A 23,169-nucleotide genomic window follows, 5' to 3' on the forward strand; every position below is an offset into this window, starting at 1 on the left:
ACCTGACGTGCAGGAAACTCAGGTGGCTGCCGGGGTGGGGGCGCAGCAGGTGGAGGTGGGCTGCTCAATCCTCAGGTAGCGCTGACCTAGGCTACAGAGCCACGCTTCGAGCAGCTCGCTGGTACCCTAAACTCCCTCTGTTCTGGCGGGCAGGGCTTTGGGTTTTTCCCTACTCAGAAGGGATACCCTGTTTCTACTTTCCTTTGTTGCTCTTCTGTGGAGGAGTTTTAAACCGGTGGTTTCCAGGATGCTGGACGTTTAGGGTAGTTATGCTGGGGGGGGGGGACGGAAAACCACTTTGGCCCCAAGGTAAAAGCTTTCCCAAAAAAGAGATAGTATGTAGAAAAGCCCCATTTTCTTTTTATTTAAATATCCTAAATATATCACGAAGGAACATACACTGCACTTTAATGGTAAAAAGATACAAGTTTATAACATCTTATAAAAACTACCATTTAAAAGTGATCTTGTTCATTTGATATTCCCCTCCCCCAATAGCAAAATAAGTATATTAAAAAAAAAAAAAGAGAGAGAGAAAGAGAGAAGAGGACAGAGAGGAAGAGTAGGAGGGATTGTTAAGATAAAAGCCCCAGGACTGCAGCAGAGGCAAAGAGCATCTGGGGAGAGGGTTAGAAGTTGTGGCGGGACCCCACGTCTCATTTAACCCTCCAAGGTCAAGCCATAGGGCACAATCAGTAGCTAAGTGATGAAAGAGGCTGTTGGGGGCTGGACGGAGAAGAGTTGGGGTGCAGGGAAGGGCAGGGCTGGTAGGGCCCGGTCCAAGGGCCCACCCAGAAGTGGTGCTACTCTCCCAGACCCCCAAATCCCATGTCCTGGTCTCTGAGAGCCTGCCCTCCCTCCCTTTCCCTTCACTCCAAATGCACCTGAGGCATCTGTCCAGTGCTAGGCCCCGTGAGCTGAGGAGGGCGGGGGCCTTGGGCCCAGGTGCCTCTGCAGCGCTTAGTCTGTGGTTTCCCTGGGGTTGTGAGGGGGCTCCTGGGCCCCCTGGGAGGCTGAATCACTCCTTTCACCTCTTTGCTCCTCTCTCCTCACACATCCTTGGCCCCAGCAGCTCAGCACCTGGATGACTGAACTAACCACCTACTGCTCCTGAGTTTCCCCCACACCCAATCCTTGGCAGGGGTGCTTCTGGTATGGCTCTTTATACATCTGCTCACAAACTGCCTCTCCTCCGCCCACCCTGGCAGGAGGCTGGGGCCGTGGGGGTCCAGGGCGCACTGTGACCTAAGCACACATCCGCACACGTGGGGGCATAGGTCACTCATGGGATTTTCTCCACACACACCCCAACCCTCAACAGATTAGCTGCAAGTGGCAGGGAACGAAGCCTCCTATTTTCAAAAGTGCTCGTGGGAGAATAGTTTTGTAGATGGAGCTTCCTTCCAAGAATGTATTCCCAGAAGTGAAGGATCAGTTCCAGCCCCAGCCCCAGCACAGCCCTCACACACAGGAAGACCCCTGCCTGCGGGGACCACAGGGCAGCTGCGAGGACTGAGGTCTAGGTTCTGGACCGTATCAAATGGAAGTGCCAGCACAAAGCTGGAGAGCACAGGCAGCAAACACGCGCCCCGTGTCTCTCCCAAAGGATCTCAGGTGCCATTAGGGAAAGTCTGTAGGGTGCCACGCCTTTCTTTTTCCCTGAAATCCTCACATTTCAGAGGTATAGAGCCCCCCTCCCCCCGCCCTCCCAAATAGGTAGCAGCCGGGAGCTTTCTGCGGCTGTTCCCTACACTTTCCAGGAAATGAAGTCACACCGCCTGGAGCTGCCATCCTAGATCCCCACTGACAGCATGGTCAGGTTCACCAAGCCTCCATGATTACTCCCCTCTCCAGGTCAGGGCAGGTCACAGTGGGGGCCAACCAAACCCCAGAACCTTCCACAACAAGGTTTTTTTTTTTTTAATTTCACTTTAGAAAATTCATGTTTACAAGCTTTGGCTTGGGTTAAACACCCTAACCAGCCTGCTGAATCAATCCCAAACCCCCCTCCAAAACAAAGCCCTTCACTCCCCTAAATCGAGTTCCTCAGCTCCTTCTGGGACCTCAAGCACCCTTCAGGTTCCGTGGTGGTGGTGGTGGGGGGGCTGTTTCATGCTCATCCTCCCCTGAGCTGAGGGCCAGAGAAGGGTTTGGCTCAATAATATGCCATCTCCAAACGCAAGCACACATGTGAATGAACACACTCCTGCATGCACGCACACGCACGCTCTCACACGCACACACACACACACACACACCCCTGATCACTTTTTTGGGGATGGATAGGGTGGTGGTGTTGGGGCAGAGAGGAGCAAAGAACGTGATTAAGAACAAAACCTACAATAGGTTTCTTCCTCAGTCCTTTCTCTGCAGCACCCCTTTCCCCCCTAATTCTTGGTTGGGTAGGGATGGCCATTAAGAAGGAAGCGAAGATCTTATTCTTTGGAACCGAAGGCCACACCCTATCTCCTCTACCTGAATACAGTGATAGGACTTGGGCAGGGAGAGCAGCTCACGCTGCTCAACAGTCACATCAGGGGACACCAAACTCCTTTGTTTCTTGAACAGTTGCTGCTCAACTTGGGACTAGTCTCAGGTTGTTCCTAAGACGACACAAGGAGAGACAGCCCCACTTTGATATCCATGACTACGCGCTCAACACCTCTGTCTGGCTCAGGAGTCCATGGCAGCGAGGTAGCCACACACTATCTCCAAGATCGAGTGCCCAAGAGGGCATGGAAGGGCTCCGTGGGCCGTTCTCACCCAAGTTCCCTCCACAAGGCACTTGAGCTGACCCCATCAGGTACTGGGTGGCCTGGGCCATGGCAACAGCCGTGGGCATAGCTCTTGCTTGTCCCCGGAGGAAGTAAGAGGTACCTGCCCACTCTAGTTGGACCCAGCCCTTGTCTGCTCCTCCCGCCATTCTTCCTTCTGTCCCTACAGTGTATAAGGAGACCAATGCAAACTCAGCTGCCATCCCTGATACTACTCTCCTTCAAACAGAAGGTGAGGTGCAGGGCTGTGAACACTGAGGATCAACTGCAACCAAAAACTCAATTTTGGGGAGGGCTGGACCAGCCATAGTCCCTGCTTTGACCAGGGCTCTATGCCTCCATATTACCTGTATCCACAGTGTAGCTGCTAAAATTGCTTTTGGAAAAACAAAAACAAGAACAGAACAGAACAAACAAATCCCTCTCCCCAATCCTTTCCATGTCAGCTGCCAGCTGGAGTCCAAGGCTGTGGGAGCCACACCAGTCTTGGTCCTGTACCTTCAGTCCCCACCTATAACCTCAGCCAAGGGTCCAGGGACTAGCTTCCCTACCCAGGAATGCTGGAGGAACGTCCCAGAGATACTCATAGTCTCAGATTATTTACAGAGCTGAGGCTCTGAGGCCGCTGTCCCCTGATGCACTCTTCTGGTTTCCTGGGTCCACTCCTCCAGGAGGGGGACAGGTACAGACGGGGTGGTGGTGGCACCATCACACCAGAGAGGGTGCGCTCTTCGGTAAATTCTTCTGATCACTCCCACCACCCAGGGCCCCTTGCGCCTATAGAGAAAACTGCCCGTCGGAAGTCTTGGACTGGCACCCTTGGCACATCCGTTTGTGTCTGAGTAATCGATCTGTCCGAGAAAAACACTGAGAAGAAAGGAAGGATTAAGTGTTGAGAGGAGAACCTCAGCTACCTGCTGGCTAGCTCTGCCTTCCCCACACGGGGGCCGCATCCTGTTCCTCAAGCCCTCAACGAGTACGCAGATGGCAGGAGCACACAGTGGTTAAGAGCACAGGCTCTCAAGTCTGAGTCCTGGCTGTGCGCCCTTGGCCACGGTATCTAACAGCACTCAATCTGGACACTCATCTGTAACGAGGCTAAAAGTACCTTCACAGAAGGGCTACGTCATTCATCCAATATTTATTGTCTGTCTCAAGGCAGGTACAGTTCTTGGGGCTGAGGATAGAGTGGAGAACCGGAGGGGCAAAAATCTCTGCCTCATGGAACTTCCATTCTAGCGTTTTGAGATTCAGTGTAAGAGAGTGGAGCAAAGCATCCAGGAAATGTTAGCTGTTATCATTTCTCATCTTTTGTTCGTGTCTTGTTTTGGTCCTCTCACATTCCCATCAGATCAGACACTGAACCCCCCCAGGGCAGAGAGCGTCTTTCTTCTTCCAGGTGCACCAGCTCTGAAGTCTGACTGAATCCTGCCTCTGCCCTCGATCTACTGTGTCCTTAGAAACTTAACTCTCTTTGAATCTCAATTTCCCCCAAAGCCAAATGATGGCAACACAGCTACTTTACGGAGTTAACATGAGGATTAAAAAAATAACCTATTGCAAATATGCTCTCACAGTGCCTGGTGCAGAAGTACTCAAGAAATGCTGCTATTGTTGTGACCATGATTCCCACGGCCCCTCCCCCAAAACAGTTGCATAAGGCCGGAGAGATGCACCTCACCCCGAGGTAGTAAGTCTATGGTGGCCAGGAGTGTGAGGTGGCTTCCTATTGGGCAGAGGATGGCGGCTAGTCCTGGTTCTCGGTGAAGGAAATGTTTGCTGTGTGGGGCGGATGGATGACGTGAGCTTACCTGATGACAACGTTCGCACTGGTAGGGCTTTTCGCCACTGTGCACACGCTTGTGACGCTCCAGGTGGTACTTCTGGATGAAGCGCATATCACATATATCACACTCAAATGGCTTCTCACCTGGCCCAGGTGGAGAGAGAAGTTAGTATTAGGAGGTACACAAGGCAGGGACTTCATTCCAGCTATTTTCCCAGAAACGTTTAATTCTTAGTAATGTGCAGACACCTAATTGGGAAAGGTCCTCAAAGCTGCTGGTCTCAGTGACACTAGAAATCTCTCCAGCTAATTCACTTATCTTCTTCCTCTATTTCTCACGCTCAGCCTCTGAAACATTTTTTAGTATGTGTGCTGCTGAAGTGAGCACATCGGCCTCTAAAAACAAACCCAACAAGAGCTGCACACACACACTAAAAACTACAAACTACTGACTATGAGCAAAAGACTTACCAGTATGAATAAGGATGTGCCGCTTCAGGTGGTAACTGCTCCTAAAGGCTCCAAAGCAGTGTTCACAAATAAAATTTTTGGGAATCTTTACTTGAAAAGAGCCGTTTTGTTCCACTACCACCACCTAGGGGCAACAATCAGGCATGTCATAAGGCTATCCTCTCAGCCTCCTCTCGGCCCCCATCCTACTCTGAGTCAATTTCCAGTTGCTGGACAAAGTAATCTTTCTGATGTTGTCATCTCCCTCATCCCTAGAGTTAAGAGACCCTCTGAGGCAGGAGGTGGGCATGGGTAAGCTGTCTGCCCATCAAACCCAACACCTCCGAATATGACCTGAGGCTGGGGAGGCGGGGGACACTGCCTGCCCTTTGCCACAGGATCCCACACTTCCCTGGCTCCTGTTCCTTTACCAAGGATGTTCCAAAGAGTGCAGAGATCAAAGACCAACGCGGTCTATGGAGGAAATCAGTGACACACTCACTGGCTATGAGTGACCAAAATATCTAGGGAAAACTCCAGGTTGAACCACAGAGGAAAGAAAAGGAGGATTAACCCCATTACCAAATGGTACCAGACTGGGGATTACCCCATTACCTGCCTTTTTAACAGTCTTCTTTGAATGAGAGGACTCAGCCAAGCTGTCATCATCTTTGCGACTCCGGGACTTATCACTGTCTTTTCGGTGGCCCTTTTAAAACAAATCAAAGCTAAACTCACAGTCTATCTCTGCACACAAGACAGGAAACCAAATGCTGCTTGCAGACTTCTAAATGAGAGTAACCACCTGCCCCAAAGGTTTAGAGACGGTATTCATCCATTTCCTAAGTGCTATGGTGTTAAGGGGTTAGAGATAAAGAAAAGTCCTTCCTTAGCTCTCTAATATACCCACATTCATTCATTCCCCAGCTGGATCCCTTTTTCCCACTTCCCTAAACAGAAGCGCTGAGAAATCAAAGCTTGGCATCTCCTGGCAGAGAGCTTGGGCCACCCGACCCCCAGGTGCCACGATGGACTCAAACGCTGTACCTGACTCGAGCACCTCAGCACATCAGGGCTACCTGCCCGCTCTCCATTCTCGGCCTGCTTGCTGGCAATCTGGCTCAGCATCATCTTCTTGCTGGCTGCAGTAGGAACCAAACTCACACCTGCTAGGCCTTCACAAGCCAGGAGACTTGCCTAAGTTGAAAGGAGATGAGGTGTCAGGTCACCTGGCAGGGCAGGGCAAAAACAGGCTGCCATCTTCCGTAGAACTACCTTACACACCCAGCCACAAACAAACTGCCTCCCTAAGGAGCATCCCTCTTCACTCTTCACGAAACTGCTTCCTTCAAGAGTCCTCCCTAACTCACCTCACCAGGAGTCAGTTGTTACTCATCAGCATTTAGATACACATCAAGTCAATAGCCAGGTATCATTGACACTTCGGTCATTAGCAATGTGGTAGGGACAGTGTGTCAACGTGTTACTAGGTACTTCTAGGCCCTGTGAATGGGCAGGAGGGTCGGCTAACCCTGCTGAGCCATGGAAATGGGAGAGCAAACCTTCCTCCTCTTTTTTTTTTTAAGATTTTATTTATTTATTCATGAGACACACACACACACACACACACACACACACACACACAGAGGCAGAGACCTAGAGAGAGAAGCAGGCTCCATGCAGAGAGCCCGACGTGGGACTCGATCCTGGCACTGGGATCAGGCCCTGGGCTGAAGGCAGATGCTCAACCGCTGAGCCACCCAGGGATCCCCATCCTTCCTCCTCTCAATAGCAGCTTCAGGGGCCACTTATGATGGGCGGACCTCACTGGTGCCAAATATATATTCTATCAGGTCCCATAAACATGCTTATCAGCAAAATTAGGTCAATTCTCCCCTTAGATTTTTATGTTTCCTAAGTGTCATCAATTATAACGGGTACAGAAATTAAATCACTTGGAAAGATTTTACCATTGAGTATCACTTTCTCTTGACCCCCAAGTCCATTTATCTGTGTGCAAATCCATATATGCTGTTTTCCATATATAATCCGTTATATCCATTTTCACATTCTCTACTCTATGTACACCTTAAAAATTACTGAAATAGGAACGATTAAAAAAATTTCTTTTCATGGCTATATTCTCCAAACTGACTTTGTTTAGACAGCACTAGAGAATGTACTTTTCTTACTTAGAAAAAAAATTTTTTTTTTTTTAAGAAACACTAAAGAAATAGTTGATCAGTAAACTTCCACAAGTGATTTTATTAAAAAAAAATTACTTTTGGGGAAAAAAAAGTAATAAAAATTAAAAAAATTTCTTTTAGAAATTCCTTTTAGTATATCCTGGGACCCCCTCTCTCTCCTTCAAGGACTTTGGACAGAAAGGTCTAGAGGTGGAAAGTTTAGTTCTGCTGTTTCACCATGTGAGCTTGGGCAAATTACTCCACCTCTTCAGATCTCATTTTCCTTAAATGCAAAATGTTTATGAGAGCATCTACTCTTGCAGGGTTGATGAGAATGAAAATAAGATACAAATGCCTAGCAGTACCCAGTACAAAGTTAGTGATCAGTGAAAGGCAGTCTTCTCAGAACAAGAGTGAACATGATGCCATGAAGTGGGTTGCAAACAAAGGAAGAAGAAAACGAAGGGCTCCTAATCGGCATGAAAAGGAGGAAGCTATGCATGTGGCTGGAAGAAAGCCAATTATACTATAATCAGGCTGTCATCCTGGTGAGACTAGTAAGGGAGGGTCCCTGGAAGAAAGCTGGGAGCAGCTCTGAGGATGCCTGCACATAGCTTTGCTATCCACACTTAAAACAACCTAACAGATCATCCTGTCTCTCCAATCCATCCTGTCCCCTCACAATGACAATTACCTTCTAGATGCACTGATCTGACATTACTCTTAACGTTCTTCAGAAAGCTCCCATTCTCTACAGAATAAAGTTGAATTCCTTAGCAAGGCATAAAAGGCCCTTGGGTTATACTTGTACTTCTCCAGGAAACAACTCCCTCATCCTAACTTTTCCCTTTATCACTAACTACCCTATCCCCATAACCCGTTTAAATTTTTTTTTAAAGATTTTATTTATTTATTCATGAGAGACACACAGAGAGGCAGAGAGAGAAGCAGGCTCCACGCAGGAAGCCTGATGTGGGACTGGATCCCGGGGCCCCGGGGTCACGCCCTGGACTGAAGGTGGCGCTAAACCACTGAGCCAACCAGGCCACCCCCCATAACCTGGGCCGCCCCCCCATAACCCGTTTAAATTCTTTCCTCCTTAATTAGCCAACTACCCGCAGTACTCCTAACCTCATCACATTCTCTTATGCCTCTAAGTCTCTGCCCATGCAGTTCTCCTTGTATGAATGCCCTGTTCTGCTTGTTTATCTAGCAAAATCCCATGCATTCTTCAAGCTTCATCTGCTTCTTTTCATCCAGGCAGAGGTACCCTTCTCTCCTCCGCAGTGTACATACCTTTATTATTGCACGTTTCTTCAATCAACAGATCCATTGATTTTTCTACTGCTAACCAACCAGTATGCAAGGTATTGTGAATATAAAGATAAATTATAGACTGTCTCTCCATTTCCCCCCACCCCAACCCAACTAGCCTGGAAGCGTGCTGGGGACGGGGACAATCTTATTCATCTTTGTATCCCCAGCACAATGCCTTGCATGTAACAGGAGCTCAATTAATTCCCGTTGGAAAAAAAAAAAAAAAAAACAAACGAAGCATTCACCACACTGTTCACTCCCTCATGCCCCTCAGCACTCAACGTACCAAGTGTAAACTGAGCAGTTTTACAAAAGTCCCATCAGTGCCTGTGATGCAGAATAGCCTACCTCCTTCATTTGACTGGAAGCTCCCTGAAGGCAGGGGCTGTGGCCTGTCTCCTTTCCTTCCTCTAGATCTCCCCCTGGTGCTTAATACAGAGCTCGGCTCACTGGGTTGGTCAATATGTTGACTAAGGCAGCATTCAAGAGTGAAACTGCAAACACGCTTCCCAGTGATCTTGAAGGAGGAGGATTCTATAGCTTTTTACCTGAGCCATGCTGATTTCTCACTTAATGTAACCCAAAAGTTCAGGAGTTTCTTGGTCCACCTTTCCTAAGACACTGTTGTGTGAAGAACTGTCACCAAATCACTGTAACAACTCCTTCGTGTCCCTTCAGTCCCGCTGCCATATTGAACTGCCTTTGTCTTCAAATAAAACTTAGTGTCCTCCAAGTGGGGGGGAAGATAGAGGTTCCAAGAATCCCTGGACTCTGCCTGGCTCCTGTCTATGGTCTGAAGAAACAGTCGGCCAGTCTTGGGTTTTCCAAATGAAATCTTCTCGTTGAAGTTCCACGCTCCGTTTCAGAAACCTGAAACCACAAAGGGAGACGGGGCTGTTAGGTGCAACATTCTCAGGCCAAAGGACGTGCGCGGTAGGCTGAACTTTTGTTGTTGTTGTTTTGTCTTGTTTTTGTTTTTGGCTGGGTGCTCTCTGTGAACCTCAGAAAGAGGACGTTAGTCCAGCAGAATTTTCTTTCTAGGTCAGAAGAAGAAACTGGTCTCCAGGGCAAAGAGGAGCTGCCAACGGGAGTAAAAGCGACCAGGGGGCGGCGGGGGGGTGGGGGGGGGGGCGCTCATGGAGGAACTGCAACAGGCCCACGGCTTGGATTTGCCTTTTTACGAAGAGAAGGGGGCGGAGGCCCTTCGGGGCTTTTGTGTCGAGTGGGCCGGGCCGCAAAGCTCGCACTTTATTAAGGAGGCCAGCACCGGGGAGTAGAGAAATGCTCGGAGGCGACCGCCGGACGCTCGCTCGGGCAGCCGGGCAGCCAGGCAGCAGGCCGACTGGCAGGGTGCGCCGGGCCGGCCCACACGTGCGCGCTCCCCGAGTCCGCCCGAAGGTACGGAGACTCGCTGCGGCGGCGGGGAGGCGGGCAAGCGGGCATGCAAGCAGGCGGGCAGGAGGCAGGCAGGCGGGCATGCAGGCAGGCGGGCAGGAGGCAGGCAGGAGGCAGGCAGGCGGGTAAGCAGGCAGGAGGCGGGCAGGCCGGCAAGCAGGCAGGCAGGCCGGCGGGCAGGCGGGCGGGCAGGCAGGCCGGCGGGCAGGCGGGCGGGCAGGCAGGCGGGCAAGCAGGCCGGCAGGAGGCAGGCGGGCGGGCGGGCAGCAGGCAGGAGGCAGGCGGGCAAGCAGGCCGGCAGCAGGCAGGCGGGCAGGCGGGCGGGCAGGCAGGCGGGCAGGCCGGCAGGAGGGAGGCAGGCAGGCGGGCAGGTCGGCGCCGCGCGTCCCCTCCTCCCCCTCCCCTCCCCTCCAGCCGCCCCGAGGACGAGCGCGCCCGCGCCCGCGCCCCCGCCAGGCCACCCCTCCGCCGGCCGGGGACGCGGCCCTCCAGGCGGGCGGGGGGCGCAGCGCGCGCGTCCCCGGCGCTCCCGGCGCGCCCCGGCCCGCCCCGGCCGGCCCCCTCCCGCCTTCCCCTCCCCCTCCCCCTCCCGCGCGGCGCCCCACGGCCTGCGCGCTGCCGAGGCGCTGCCGCCCGCCCGGACGCCGCCGCGCTCCCCGAGGCGCGCCCCTACCTGCCGGGCGCGGCCTCCCGCGGCCTCCCCCGCCGCGCGGCGCCTCCTCCAGGCCCCAGCGCCCCGTGCCAAGCCTGGGGCCGCCGCTGCCCTGCCGGGACCGAGGCAAGTTTACAAACACCAACCCGGGGCCCGTTTCCCCGGAAGCACTTCCCCCTCCCCCGCGCCCCCTCAGCCGAGCAGCGATATCCACTTCCGGGCTCGGAGCCGGGGACCGGCGGGAGCAGCCAGAAAGGGGGTGAGGCCGAGGACGCTGGGAGGGGGCGCCGCCGGCGAGGGGGCGGGGCCGGCGCGCGGGAGGACGGGAAAGGGGGCGGGCCGGCGGCGGCGCGCGTGCGCCGTGCCGTGGGCGCGCCCCCCGGCGGCCATCTTGGCTGAGGGCAGGAACGGAGACCGTCAGGTGACGCGCGCCAGGTGCGCTTTGAGGGTTCTGCTAGGTGGGTCGATTAAGGCTCGTTGGGGACGCGCCTTGGCCTCCCTCGCTCGCCGACCGTCTCCCTGTCGCTTCTGAGCCTGGGCCGCCCAGCCGGCCGGGAGGAGTTAACTTTCTGCGGGGTGAACTCGAGCCAGGCCCCCGAGGCGACCCTGGGTGCCCCACCGCGCTGCGCCAGCCCAGGCCTGCGGACGGGCGGCATCTTCTCCCCGCCGGGAGGACGCCGTGGGGCCCGGCTCAGCGCACGGTCAGCTCCCTCCGAGCCTGAGCGCCGCGGCGGCGCCTGTGTCCGCGCTAAGGAAACGGAGACCGTGACCCCTCCTTAGTCTCCCACCCCCGGCCGTTGGGGGCAGGCCCCGCTGATGATGGACTGTGCCAGGTGCTCCTAATGGAAGGAATTGTCGGTTCCGTTTAAGGCCCAGCTTCTGCTGCAGGTGCTGTCAGGCTGTGGGTTTAGGAAACACCAATTGAGATGTCAAAAGAAAAAAAATTAAATTGTGAAAAAAAAAAAAGAGGCATTCCCAACTATCCCTTTGTACACGGGTTTCGTTTCCCCCAGCGCTTTGTGTTTTGAGCCGTTGACAGCAAATCTTTGTGCTCTTAGACTCATGATGAAATTGATGAAATAGAGAAATGTTATCAGAAATAAATTTTTTTTAAGGGTTTTTATTTATTGATGAGACACAGGCAGAGGGAGAAGCAGGCTCCATGCAGGGAACCCGACGCAGGACTCGATCCCAGGACCCCGGGGTCACGCCCTGGGCCAAAGGCAGGCGCCAAATCGTTGAGCCACCCGGGCTGCCTCGAAATAAATTTTTATTTTTTATTTATTTATTTTTGAAATAAATTTTTTTTCTTTTTTTTTTTTGAAATAAATATTTTTTTAAAAATTAGCTCATACTTATTTTGACAGATCCTGCACACACGAAAGAATAAAAGGCAAGAAGTGTGAAGTTTTTTCTTCTACTATCCTGTGCTTCTGAAGATAGTCACTCTTACCAGTTTGGCAAATGTACCTTCAGGTCTTTTTCTATATTCATACAAATTTTTTTTTTAATTATTTACTTTTTAAAAAAAAGATTTTATTTATTCATGAGAAACACAGAGAGGAGAGAGAGAGACAGGCAGAGACACAGGCAGAGGGAGAAGTAGGCTCCATGCAGGGAGCCTAAGGCGGACTCTATCCCAGGACCCCCCGGGTCACGCCCTGGGCCGAAGGCAGGTGCCCAACCGCTGAGCCACCCAGGCTGCCCTGAAATAAATATTTAAAAAATTTTTTTGAAATATTTTTAAAAAAATTAGCTCATATTTATTTTGACAGATGCGCACACACGAAAGAATAAAAGGCAAGAAGTGTGATGTTTCTTCTTCTGTACTTCTGAAGATAGTCACTTTTATTAGTTTGGCAAATGTACATTCAGGTCTTTTTCTATACTCATACAAATATTTTTTTAAATTTTTTTTTTTTTGAGAGAAAAACAGGAGGGAGGGGCAAATGCAGATGCTGGGCTGAGCTGGGAGCCCAACGTGGCTGGATCCCAGGGTGCTGGGATTCTGATCTGAGCAGAAGGCAGATGCTTCACAGATGGAGCCACCCAGTTACCCCTTGCACAAATTTATTTTTCATCCAGTGTATTTATTGAGCACCTTCAGTGCTGGACAGAAGTGTTAGATTGTAGACATCTAAGTTCTTTAATATTTTAACAATTGTTGTGTAATATTCTAACTTCTATTTGTACTTTGATTTGTCCAGACTCATCCTTTTTTTTTTTTTTTTTGTCCAGACTCATCCTGATGAACATTTAGGTTAATTTCGTTATTTTGGCTTATAAACAATGCCATAAGGAAGATCTTCATATGGTTATCCTTTTGCATTAGTAGATTTGTAGATAGGATATGTGCATTTTAAATTTCAGTCAAGGGCAGCCCGGGTGGCTTAGTGGTTTAGCACTGCTGTGGGCCCAGGGCCTGATCCTGGAGTCACGGGATCAAGTCCCACATCTGGCTCCCTGCGTGGAGCGTGCTTCTCCCTCCGCCTCTTTCTCTCTGTGTGTGTCTCTCATGAATAAATAAAATCTTTAAAAAAAATAAATTTCGGTCAATTCTGTAAAGTTGAATTTCAGTTTGTAATAATTTACAGACTCACTCAGAAACAGGAGTGAATGTCCCCATTTCCTGCAACATAGCAATACTGGATACTATGAATTTTTAGTGGAGTTGCCAATTTAATAGATGAAAAATAGTAATTTCATCGCTTAAATTTGTGTATCATCAGTAGTGGAATTTAGCAACCTCTGTTGCATCTTCTCTAAGTTATATTAACTTTTCGTTTGTCATTTGCATTTAAAATACTTTCTCTTAGTTTTTTGTTTATCAGCCTTTTCTTTTTTACAGCAAATCATGCTTTACAGGAAATTATCTGAAACATTCCTATCAAAAATAGAAATAACATAAGAATGTTTACCATTAAAACTAATATTTTACTGGAGCTCTTGGCCACCGAAAAGTCTCATTATTTTTTCTTTCTTCTTTCTTTCTTTCTTTCTTTCTTTCTTTCTTTCTTTCTTTCTTTCTTTCTTTCTTTCTTTCTTTCTTTCCTTTTCTTTCTTTTTCTTTCTTTCTTCTCTTTCTTTCATTTATTCAGAGGCGGAGAGAGAGAGAGGCAGGCAGAGAGGCAGAGACACAGGCAGAGGGAGAAGCAGGCTCCATGCAGGGAGCCCGACATGGGACTTGATCCCAGATCTCCAGGATCACACCCCAGGCTGCAGGCTGCGCTAAACCGTTGCGCCACCGGGGCTGCCCTTTATTTTATTTATTTATTTATTTATTATTTATTTATTTATTTATTTATTTATTTATTTATTTTCATTATTTTCATATGATATATTCAACTAGAAAGAGGATTGATTGACAAAATATGAAAACTAGTGAGTTCAGTATGCTCAAATATGAAATTAACAAAAATTGTGTACATAAAATATACGAACAATAGCATCCATAAAAATGTGAAATAAATAATCTCACAATAAGAATATTACTACATTTCTAGGGGTGCCTGAGTGGCTTAGTTAAACGTCTACCTTTGGTTCAGGTCATGATCCCCAGGTCCTGGGATCAACCCCTACATTGGGTTCCCTACTCACTGGGGAACCTGCTTCTCCCTCTGCCTGCTGCTCCCTCTGCTCTTGTGCTGTCTGTGTCAAATAAATAAATAAAATCTTCTTAAAAAAGAAATTCATGGGATCCCTGGGTGGCTCAGTGGTTTAGCGCCTGCCTTCGGCCCAGGATGTGATCCTGGAGTCCTGGGATCCAGTCCCACTTCGGGCTCCCAGTATGGAGCCTGCTTCTCCCTCTGCCTCTCTATGTCTATCATGAATAAATTAGATCTCTTAAAAAAAAAATTCAGACTGTTTTAGTGAAAGACAAAAAGGTCTTGGTTGAATGGATAGTTTTACCATGGCTGTTAATAGAAAGACAATTTTGTAGAGATGTGAGTTTTTGCTATTAATTAAAACAGGACCTTGCGGGTAGCCCGGGTGGCTCAGTGGTTTAGCGCCACCTTCAGTCCAGGGTCTGATACTGGGGACCTGGGATCGAGTCCCACATCGGGCTCCCTGCATGGAGCCTGCTTCTCCCTCTGCCTCTCTCTCATGAATAAATAAAATCTTAAAAACAAAACAAAACAAAAACCCAGGACCTTGCATGGAATTTAACCCAATATTAAAATTTTCATGGAAAAGAATAATTGCAAGGAGAGCAAAAATCACTTTGGAAAACATGGAATGGGTAAAATAATGAGGGGTGGGGTAAAGCCATGAGTTATATTTAATCACTTTATTTTTTTATTTTATTTTTTAATCACTTTAATGGTGTGTTTCTTTACACAGAATTTTAAAAGTTTTATGTAATCAAGTTTGCCTGTGGCTCTGGGGTTTTTGTGACACTACCTCAAGATTACAAAAATATTTCCCTGTAGTCCCATTTGACATTCTTATAGTTGTGTATTTTCAGCTTATGTCTTTATCTTAGCTGCAGTTTATTTTTGTGTGTGGTGAGAGGTAGTGAGAAATGCCAGACTTAAAAGTAACCAGTAATGTAGTGGGAGAGGTACTAGCCTAGAATTCAGAAAATCAGAGATCTTGGCATGTTCTTGTGTCATCTGTGTAATCTTGGACAAATTAACTCTGAACTGATCTCTGGTCCTCATCTTGAAAACCAGAGTGAATAAGTTAATACCTTTCAGTCTGATTTCCAGCACTACTGTGAGGATCAAATGAAGTCATAGATGAGAAGGCTTTTTTTTTTTTAATAAAAAAAAATTTTTTTTTTTTGATGAGAAGGCTTTGACAGAGAAAAGTCCCTTTGCAAATCTTCTAAATTATCATTAATACAGATTTTTGGTCTATGCAAATGAAATGTATGTAGAATGCAGCATTATTTTTTAGTACCTGGAAATAGTTGGTCAATTCACCCAGATGTTTGTTGAGTGTCTTTGTGCAAGACCTTAGGGGAAGAGAGAGGAGAGTGGGGAGGGATGAAAACTAACATTTTTTTGAGTGCCTTTTTTGTATTTAGTGCTTTCCTTAAAGATAAGTTTTTAACCCCCAGGAATTTACAACCTAGAAGGAGGAGAAAACACTGTACACATAAGGAGAATTGGTGCCTTTATGGATGTGGGTATTGAGTCTGTGGGATTTGTGAACAGGTAGATAGGATGGAGGTCAGTGTTGTCATTTTCTAATTAGAAGCCTGGCCGAAAATGCTTTAAGAAGCAACTGCCCTGATTTTTTTTATGCCTACAGGCAGGTTTCCTCCTGTGTGACCTTCCCTAACCTCTGTGACACAGTTCTTCCTCTCAGGCCCACCCTATCAGTTATTCAAATAGTATTGTAATGATTACTGATTAGTCTTTTCCTGTACCAGCTCTCTATCGCTTTAAGTCTGGCATGTTTTCTCTTTGAAGGCTGCCCTGGGCCAATTGAGCAGAATTAGCCAGCCCTGCCTTTCTTTTTTTTTTTTTTTTTTAAAGATTTTATTTATTTATTCATAGAGTCAGAGAGAGAGAGGCAGAGACACAGGCAGAAGGAGAAGCAGGCATCATACAGAGAGCCCGATGTGGGACTTGATCCAGGCTCCCCAGGATCACGCCCTGGGCTGCAGGCGGCACTAAACCGCTGCGCCACCGGGGCTGCCCCAGCCCTGCCTTTCTTGGTGAACATTCCACTCCTTTGTGGCAAGTGCGTCTGCCCACCTCCCTACTGGCCTGTTAGCTGGAGGGCACAGGGCAGACACAGTGCCCTCCCTCCCCCCCAGGTAGTGCCCGTGCCAGGGATAGATACTGAGTCAGTGTTTGCTGAGCTAGATAAACCTGTTCCTCTCTCTCCATTTGGGCTGCGCAATAGAAATGAGCAGCATAGGGCTACTTTTGTCACCAGTTAGACCTTTTTGATAAGAGAGAGTGGACTGGGGACTGGGAAAACCACATGATTGTACCAGGGCCATTCTTGAGCCTGGTGGTTTGTATATTTTGGAGTTTTCATTGCCCCTTAACCTCCTTAATCTTTCTTGTCGATCAAAAAATCCTTTATTTTAATTACGTGAGTAATATGAAGTTATATACAATTATAAAAGTATAGGTAGATAAATAAGAAAATTAAAATGGTCTATAATTCCAATAGCCAGTAATAACCATACTTAATATTTTGAAGGCTTTTTCCATCTCTTTCAGTCTTTTGAAAAATGCATGGTGATTCATACCTGCTAATAGGTATGAGGTTTCTCTTTGGGATGATGAAAATGTTCTGAAATTAAATAATGTGAACAACACACAACTTTGTGAGTATCCTAAAAAGAAAAAAAACAACAACCCACTGAATTATACAATTTAAAAGGATGAACTTTATGGTATGTGAATCATATCTGAATAAAACTGTTATTCTAAAAATGCTTATAGATACAGTGTTGTCTTTTTGTGAACTAAGAGAAAGTTGCAGATATCATACTCCTTTTCTGTGAAATGTTTCAGTACGTTTTCTCAGAATAAGAACATTCTCTTACATAACCATGGTACAATGATCAAATTAAGGAAATTTAACATAGAATACTAATATTTGTGATGCCATGCACAGTCCGCTTCCACCAGTTGTTCCAATAATGTTCTTCATAGCAGGATTTTTTTCTTCCTCATCTGGGAGCTGATTTAAGTTCACACATTCCTTTTGATTGTAATGTCTCTGTTTCTGGAACAGTTCTTCAATCTTTCTTTGATTTTCATGACATTGATTTTTTTTTAAAGATTTTATTTATTTATTCATGAGAGAGAGAGAGAGGCAGAGACACAGGCAGAGGGAGAAGCAGGCTCCTCGAGGGGAGCCCGATGCAGGACTCAAACCTGGGACTCCAGGATCATGCTCTGGGCCGAACGCAGATGCTCAACTGCTGAGCCACCCAGGGATCCTGACGTTGGCATTTTTGAAAAATAACAGGTTAGCTGCTTTCTAGAATGCCCCTCAATTTAGATATATCTGTTTCCTTACAATTAAATTTGGATTATGCATATTTGGCAGAAATGTAACAGGAGTGCTATTGAGTGCTTTCAGTGCCTCACGTTAGGAGGACCGTATGTCAGTCTGTTCATTATTAGTGATGTTGCCTCGATCACTTGGGTAGGGAGGTGTCCACCAGGTTTCTCCACTATAAGGTTACCATTTTCCCTTTGAAGTGTTTTTAAGGAAAAGAATTTTACAACATAGCCTATAGTAAAAATGTGAAGGTTTACCACGTTTTACTGTGTGCTGATGTTTTTGAATGAGAGAGAAAGATGTAACAATATTTGAAGTTTATTTTTATTATTATCATTATTTTTAATTTATTTATGATAGTCACAGAGAGAGAGAGAGAGAGAGAGGCAGAGACATAGGCAGAGGGAGAAGCAGGCTCCATGCACAGGGAGCCCGTTGTGGGATTCGATCCCGGGTCTCCAGGATCGCGCCCTGGGCCAAAGGCAGGCGCCAAACCGCTGCGCCACCCAGGGATCACCAATATTTGAAGTTTAAATGAAAAGGAAAAAAATTAGTGAAGGATGAGGAGACAGGAAATCAATCAGAATCTAAGTTTGAGGGCAGCCCTGGTGGGTCAGCGGTTTAGGGCCGCCTTCAGCCTAGGGCGTGGTCCTGGGGTCCCATTGAGTCCCACATCAGGCTTCCTGCTTGGAGCCTGCTTCTCCCCTCTGCCTGTGTCTCTGCCCCCCACCCCCCTCTGTATCTCTCATGAATAAATAAATAAATAAGTAAATAATCTTAAAAAAAAAAAAGAATCTAAGTTTGAGTAACCAGTAGAAGATGGTGCCTTTCATCAAACCAGGGAACCTAAGAATGAGAGCATATTTGAGAGGGCTGAGATGGAGTTTAAATTTGGGCCTACTGAGTACGAGGTGCCCATGAGACTTCTAAATTAGGCAGGTGGCTTCTCGGACCTGGAGTCAGGAGAGAGGTCTGGAGTGGAGGAGCTACCAGCAGGTAGCCCTAGGGACGGATGCGATTGTCCAGAGGGTGGTGCAGAGTTCAACAGGTAAAAGAGGCACTCACAGGGCCCCGAGGGCCTCTAGCATTTGCGGGAGGGCCAGAGGAAGGTGAAAGTGTGAAGGCAACTAAGAAATGGCAGGCGGTAATCATATGGAAGCCAGTGAAGTAAAATGTTTCTGGGATAAAAGTGATGTGTGTCCATCGGATTTGGTGGTGGGCTGAGGAAAGCGTGAGAGGAGGGAAGGTGAAAATGGGGTGGAGACCATTCTTTTCAGAAGGTTGGTGGTGACGAGGAGGTGGCTAGATGGGGAATGGGTGACAGGTTTAAACAATTTAAAACACTATGAGTGTCTGTGTCTCTCATGAATAAAGAAATAAAATCTTAAAAAAAAAAGAAAAGAAATGTAAGGAGCAAAAAATAAATTAAATAAATAAATAAATAAATAAATAAATAAATAAATAAATAAATAAATAAAACACTATGAGAGATAGTAGGAAGGAGAGTTGAAGAAATGAGGGGGGGATAATGAGAACATCCCCGAGGGAGGAGGAGAGGACCCTTTAGGCCAGGGGCTCCGACTCGGTTATCTACAGGACCAGGCAGGTAGATGATGTGCGGATGTGTGAGGTGGACTGGTGTGGACTGAGGCGAAATAGAATGCAAAATTTTGAGGGCTGATGTCCAGTTGGCCTTGCGACAAGAGTTTACATCTCCACCAGGGCCATGAGCTTTGCAGCGCACACCAGGGGGAGGAACGCACATCCTCATCCCGCTGCTTTGGGGTGTGCCCTGGTCAACAGGGTGGGAGCACATGGGCCATATCCCAGGGAGGAGCAGAAGTTTTTTTTTTTTTATTAAAGATTTTATTTATTCATAGAAACACACACAGAGAGAGGCAGAGACACAGGCAGAGGGAGAAGCAGGCTCCATGCAGGAGCCCGATGCGGGACTCGATCCCGGGTCTCCAGGATCACACCCCAGGCTGCAGGAGGCAGCTAAACCGCTGCACCACCAGGGCTGCCCAGAAGTTTTTGTTTTTTTTTTTTTTTGGCCAAGAAGTTTTAAGAGTGGATGGTTTTTCTCTGCCTTTTGCGCCTTTCCTTCTGCCTTGAGAACATTGTGTCCCAGGTAGGGGCTGTTCCTTCAGCCTAGGTCTTGGAATAAAGGTACATGAATCTGAATTCTAGCCAACCACACAATCAACATAAACCATGAAAGAGAAAGAAACTTCTGTTGTTGCCAGCCAGTAGGATCGTGAAGCCATTAGTTACCACAGCAAAACTGATCGATGCAGCTGTTCAACTAACATAAAACCATACTAAGATATCATTTTTTACTGCTCAAGCTGAAAAGATGCAGAAGTTTGACAGCATACTCTGCTACGGAGGCTAAGAACGCAAGCACTTGCATACACCGGTACGACCTCCGTGGATGTTGGCAATCCTTATCAAAATTACAAATGCAGTGGCTATAACGAAAAAGCTAAAAAAAAAAAGAAAGAAAGAAAAAGCTAATAAGTCTGCCAAGGATATGGAAAAATTAGAACCCTCATACAGTACTGATGGGACTGTAAAAATGGTACCAGCACCTCGGAAAACTGGTTTGGACTATTCCTCAAAACGTTGGACTTCCCGTATGACCCAGCAAATCCACTACCAGGTTTGAACCTAGGAGAATTGAAAACATGTACCCACACAAAAACTGGTACATGTATATTCATAGCAGCACTGTTCACAATAGCCAAAAAGTATATACAATCCAAATGTACTTTCGTTGGCGAATAGTCAAATAAAATGTGGAATATCCATATTACGGAATATTATTTGGCTATGAAAGGGAATGAAGTGCTGATAATATGCTTTAACACGGATGAACCTTGAAGAAAACGTTATGATCAGTAAGAGAAGCCATGTCTTCAAAGGAAGGTCATATTTTGTATGGTTCTGTTTATATGAAATGTCCAGAATAGGCAACTCTGTAGAGGCAGAAAATAGGGTAGTGGTGGCTGGAGGCAGGGATGGGCAGGTGGATGGGCAATGGAGAATGAGGAGTGGCCACTAAAGAGTTTCTTTTTGGGGGGGTGATGAATTTGTCCTGGAATGACTGGTGGTCATTGTGCAATTCTGTTACTATACTGAAAAACCCCTGAAATGTGTAATTTAAAGGGTTATATTTTATGGCGTGTGAATTCCACCTCAATAAAGCTGTTTGATTAAAAAAAAGAACATGGAAGTTCTGTATGTACTGATAAAGGATCACCTGTGTATTGTTAAGTGAAAGCAAGGTGCAAATCAGTGATTATATGCTATCCTTTGTGTGAAAACAGAGAAAAATAGGAATATATACCCACATTTGTTAGTATTTGCATTAAAGACTCTAAAAGTTACCCAAAAAACTATTAGAGGGGATCCCTGGGTGGCTCAGCGGTTAAGCGTCTGCTTTCGGCCTGGGGTGTATCCTGGAGTCCTGGGATCAAGCCCCATGTCAGGCTCCCTGCATGGAGCCTGCTTCTCCCTCTGCCTGTGTCTCTGCCTCTCCCCCCCACCCCCACCATGTCTCTCATGAATAAATAAATAAATTCTTAAAAAAAAAACATTAAAAAAAAACTATTAGAAATTGTTACTTGTGGGGATGGAGGTGGGAATGGGGTACATGGAATGGGGTGGTAATTAGACTTTTCACCATTAATATTTTTATATTTTGATTTTTGAGCTACCTGAACATATTGCTTACTCAAGAATTTTTAAAAAATGGAAAGATAGCATAATGAATGCAAAACTACAATAATAAAAAGGGGCAACTCCAACTACAGGTGATCGTTGCTATTTATTAATTCAGACTAGTATTGTTCGGCCTTCTGATTTTTTTCACGAGAAGCTAGAAGTTTCAGTATTAACAATTATTTTTAAAAAGCTTTATTTTTAAAATTATTTTATTATTTCTTTTTAAAGCTTTAAAACAGCGTATTAAACTTGAGATGGAAGAGGTGAGTCGGGTCTCAAAATGGAGGGCCATGATCCAAAGGAACCAGAGCAGTTGAGAAAACTGTTTATTGGTGGTTTGAGCTTTGAAACTACAGATGGTAGTTTAAGGGAACATTTTGAAAAATGGAGCACACTTAGAGATTGCGTAGTGATGAGAGACCCCCAACAAAACATTCCAGGGGTTTGCTTTTGTGACTTACCCTTGTGTTGAAGGGGTGGATGCAGCAATGTGTGCCCCACCACACGAGGTTGTTGGGCGTGTAGTGGAACCAAAGAGAGCTAGTTCTAGAGAGGCTTCTGTCAAGCCTGGTGCCCATCCAAGAGTGAAGAAGATTTTTGTTGGTAGTATTGAAGAAGATGGAGGAGAATATAATTTGAGAGACTACTCTGAAAAGTATGGCAAGGCTGAAACCATAGAAGTTATGGAAGACAGTGGAGAAAAGAGAGGATTTGCTTTTGTAACTTTGGATGACCATGATACAGTTGATAAAATTGTTGATCAGAAATACCATATGGGCATAATTGTGAGGTGAAAAAGGCCCTTTCTGGGCAGCCCCGGTGGCGCAGCGGTTTAGCGCCTCCTGCAGCCTGGGGTGTGATCCTGGAGACTCGGGATCGAGTCCCACATCCGGCTCCCTGCATGGAGCCTGCTTCTCCCTCTGCCTGTGTTTCTGCCTCTCTCTCTGAATAAATAAATAAATAAATCTAAAAAAAAAAAGAAAAAGAAAAAGAAAAAAGAAAAGAAAAAAAAGAAAAAGGCCCTTTCTGAACAAGAGATGCAGTCTGCTGGATCACAAAGAAGTCGTGGAGGTGGAGCTGGCAACTTCGTGGGATGTGGGAGAAACTTTGGAGGTGGTGGTAATGTTGGCCGTGGAGGAAACTTTGGTGGAAGAGGAAGCTATGGTGGTGGAGGTGGCGGCAGCTGAGGTGGTTATGGAGGAGGCGGTGGTGGGTATAATGGATTTGGAGGTGACGGTGGCAACATGACAGTGGTCCTGGTTATAGCAGTAGAGGAGGCTCCGGTGGTGGTGGACCGGGATATGGAAACCAAGGAAGTGGAGGTGGTGGTGGAGGATATGATGGTTACTCTGAAGGAGGAAGTTTTGGAGGTAACTATGGTGGTGGTGGGAACTAGACTGATTTTGGAAACTACAGTGGACAACAGCCATCAAATTATGGACCCGTGAAGGAGGGCAGTTTTGGTGGAAGAAGCTCGGGCAGTCGCTCTGGTGGTGGTTATGGATCTGGTGGTGAAAGTGGTGGATATGGTGTAGCAGCAGAAGGTTCTAAACAATTTCAGAAGAAAAGGGCTACAGTTCTTAGCAGAAGAGAGAGCCAGGATTGTCAGGAAGGCTGCAGGTTACTTCGAGACGGTCGTCCCGAATGCATTAGAGGAACTGTGAACATCTGCCACAGAAGGAATGCTGATCCGTGGTCACAGAAGCGACTACAGCTTCAGCCGGAACCCTTCTTGTTCAGGACTGTCATAGCCACAGTTTGCAAACAGTGCAGCTGTTGGTTAATGCAATGTGGTGTCAGTTAGGTGTAAATCCCTGAGGTCTTTTATCTGTTGTAGCTTTGTCTTTTACATGAAGTATATTGGCCTGTAAATTGTGGTAGTGATATCATACAGGAATAAAAAATTAA

At 47.0% G+C, this 23,169-nt stretch overlaps 2 protein-coding genes and 1 pseudogene across 7 annotated transcripts in view; 2 read left to right on the plus strand and 1 right to left on the minus strand.

Moving 5' to 3' along the window:
* Positions 1-340: 340 nt before the first annotated feature.
* On the minus strand, positions 341-10,831 carry ZNF740 (zinc finger protein 740). 6 transcript variants are annotated; one of them, XM_035706975.2, is made up of 7 exons: positions 10,582-10,827; positions 8,862-9,383; positions 6,058-6,207; positions 5,630-5,719; positions 5,032-5,155; positions 4,586-4,704; positions 341-3,641 (listed from the first exon to the last, which is right to left on the minus strand). In XM_035706975.2, the coding sequence occupies exons 2-7, from the start codon at positions 8,868-8,870 to the stop codon at positions 3,552-3,554; spliced, it is 582 nt and encodes a 193-aa protein (XP_035562868.1). In that variant the 5' UTR covers positions 8,871-9,383; positions 10,582-10,827; the 3' UTR covers positions 341-3,551. The 6 variants fall into 6 exon arrangements, with proteins under 6 accessions (XP_035562868.1, XP_048958921.1, XP_035562867.1 ...); XM_049102964.1 differs by having other exon boundaries at positions 6,058-6,239; positions 9,062-9,383; positions 10,582-10,826; XM_035706974.2 differs by having other exon boundaries at positions 9,062-9,383; positions 10,582-10,824.
* The window catches only part of CSAD (cysteine sulfinic acid decarboxylase), a 32,091-nt gene continuing 18,692 nt past the window's right edge, over positions 9,771-23,169 (plus strand). Inside the window, 1 exon segment of the mRNA XM_035706969.2 lies at positions 9,771-9,911. The gene's annotated coding sequence lies outside the window, so the exon portion shown is untranslated.
* On the plus strand, positions 11,455-22,509 carry LOC125753870 (heterogeneous nuclear ribonucleoprotein A3-like; annotated as a pseudogene).

The sequence above is a fragment of the Canis lupus genome, chromosome 27, assembly GCF_003254725.2.
Source record: "Canis lupus dingo isolate Sandy chromosome 27, ASM325472v2, whole genome shotgun sequence".
In the NCBI taxonomy this organism is placed as follows: Eukaryota; Metazoa; Chordata; class Mammalia; order Carnivora; family Canidae; genus Canis; species Canis lupus.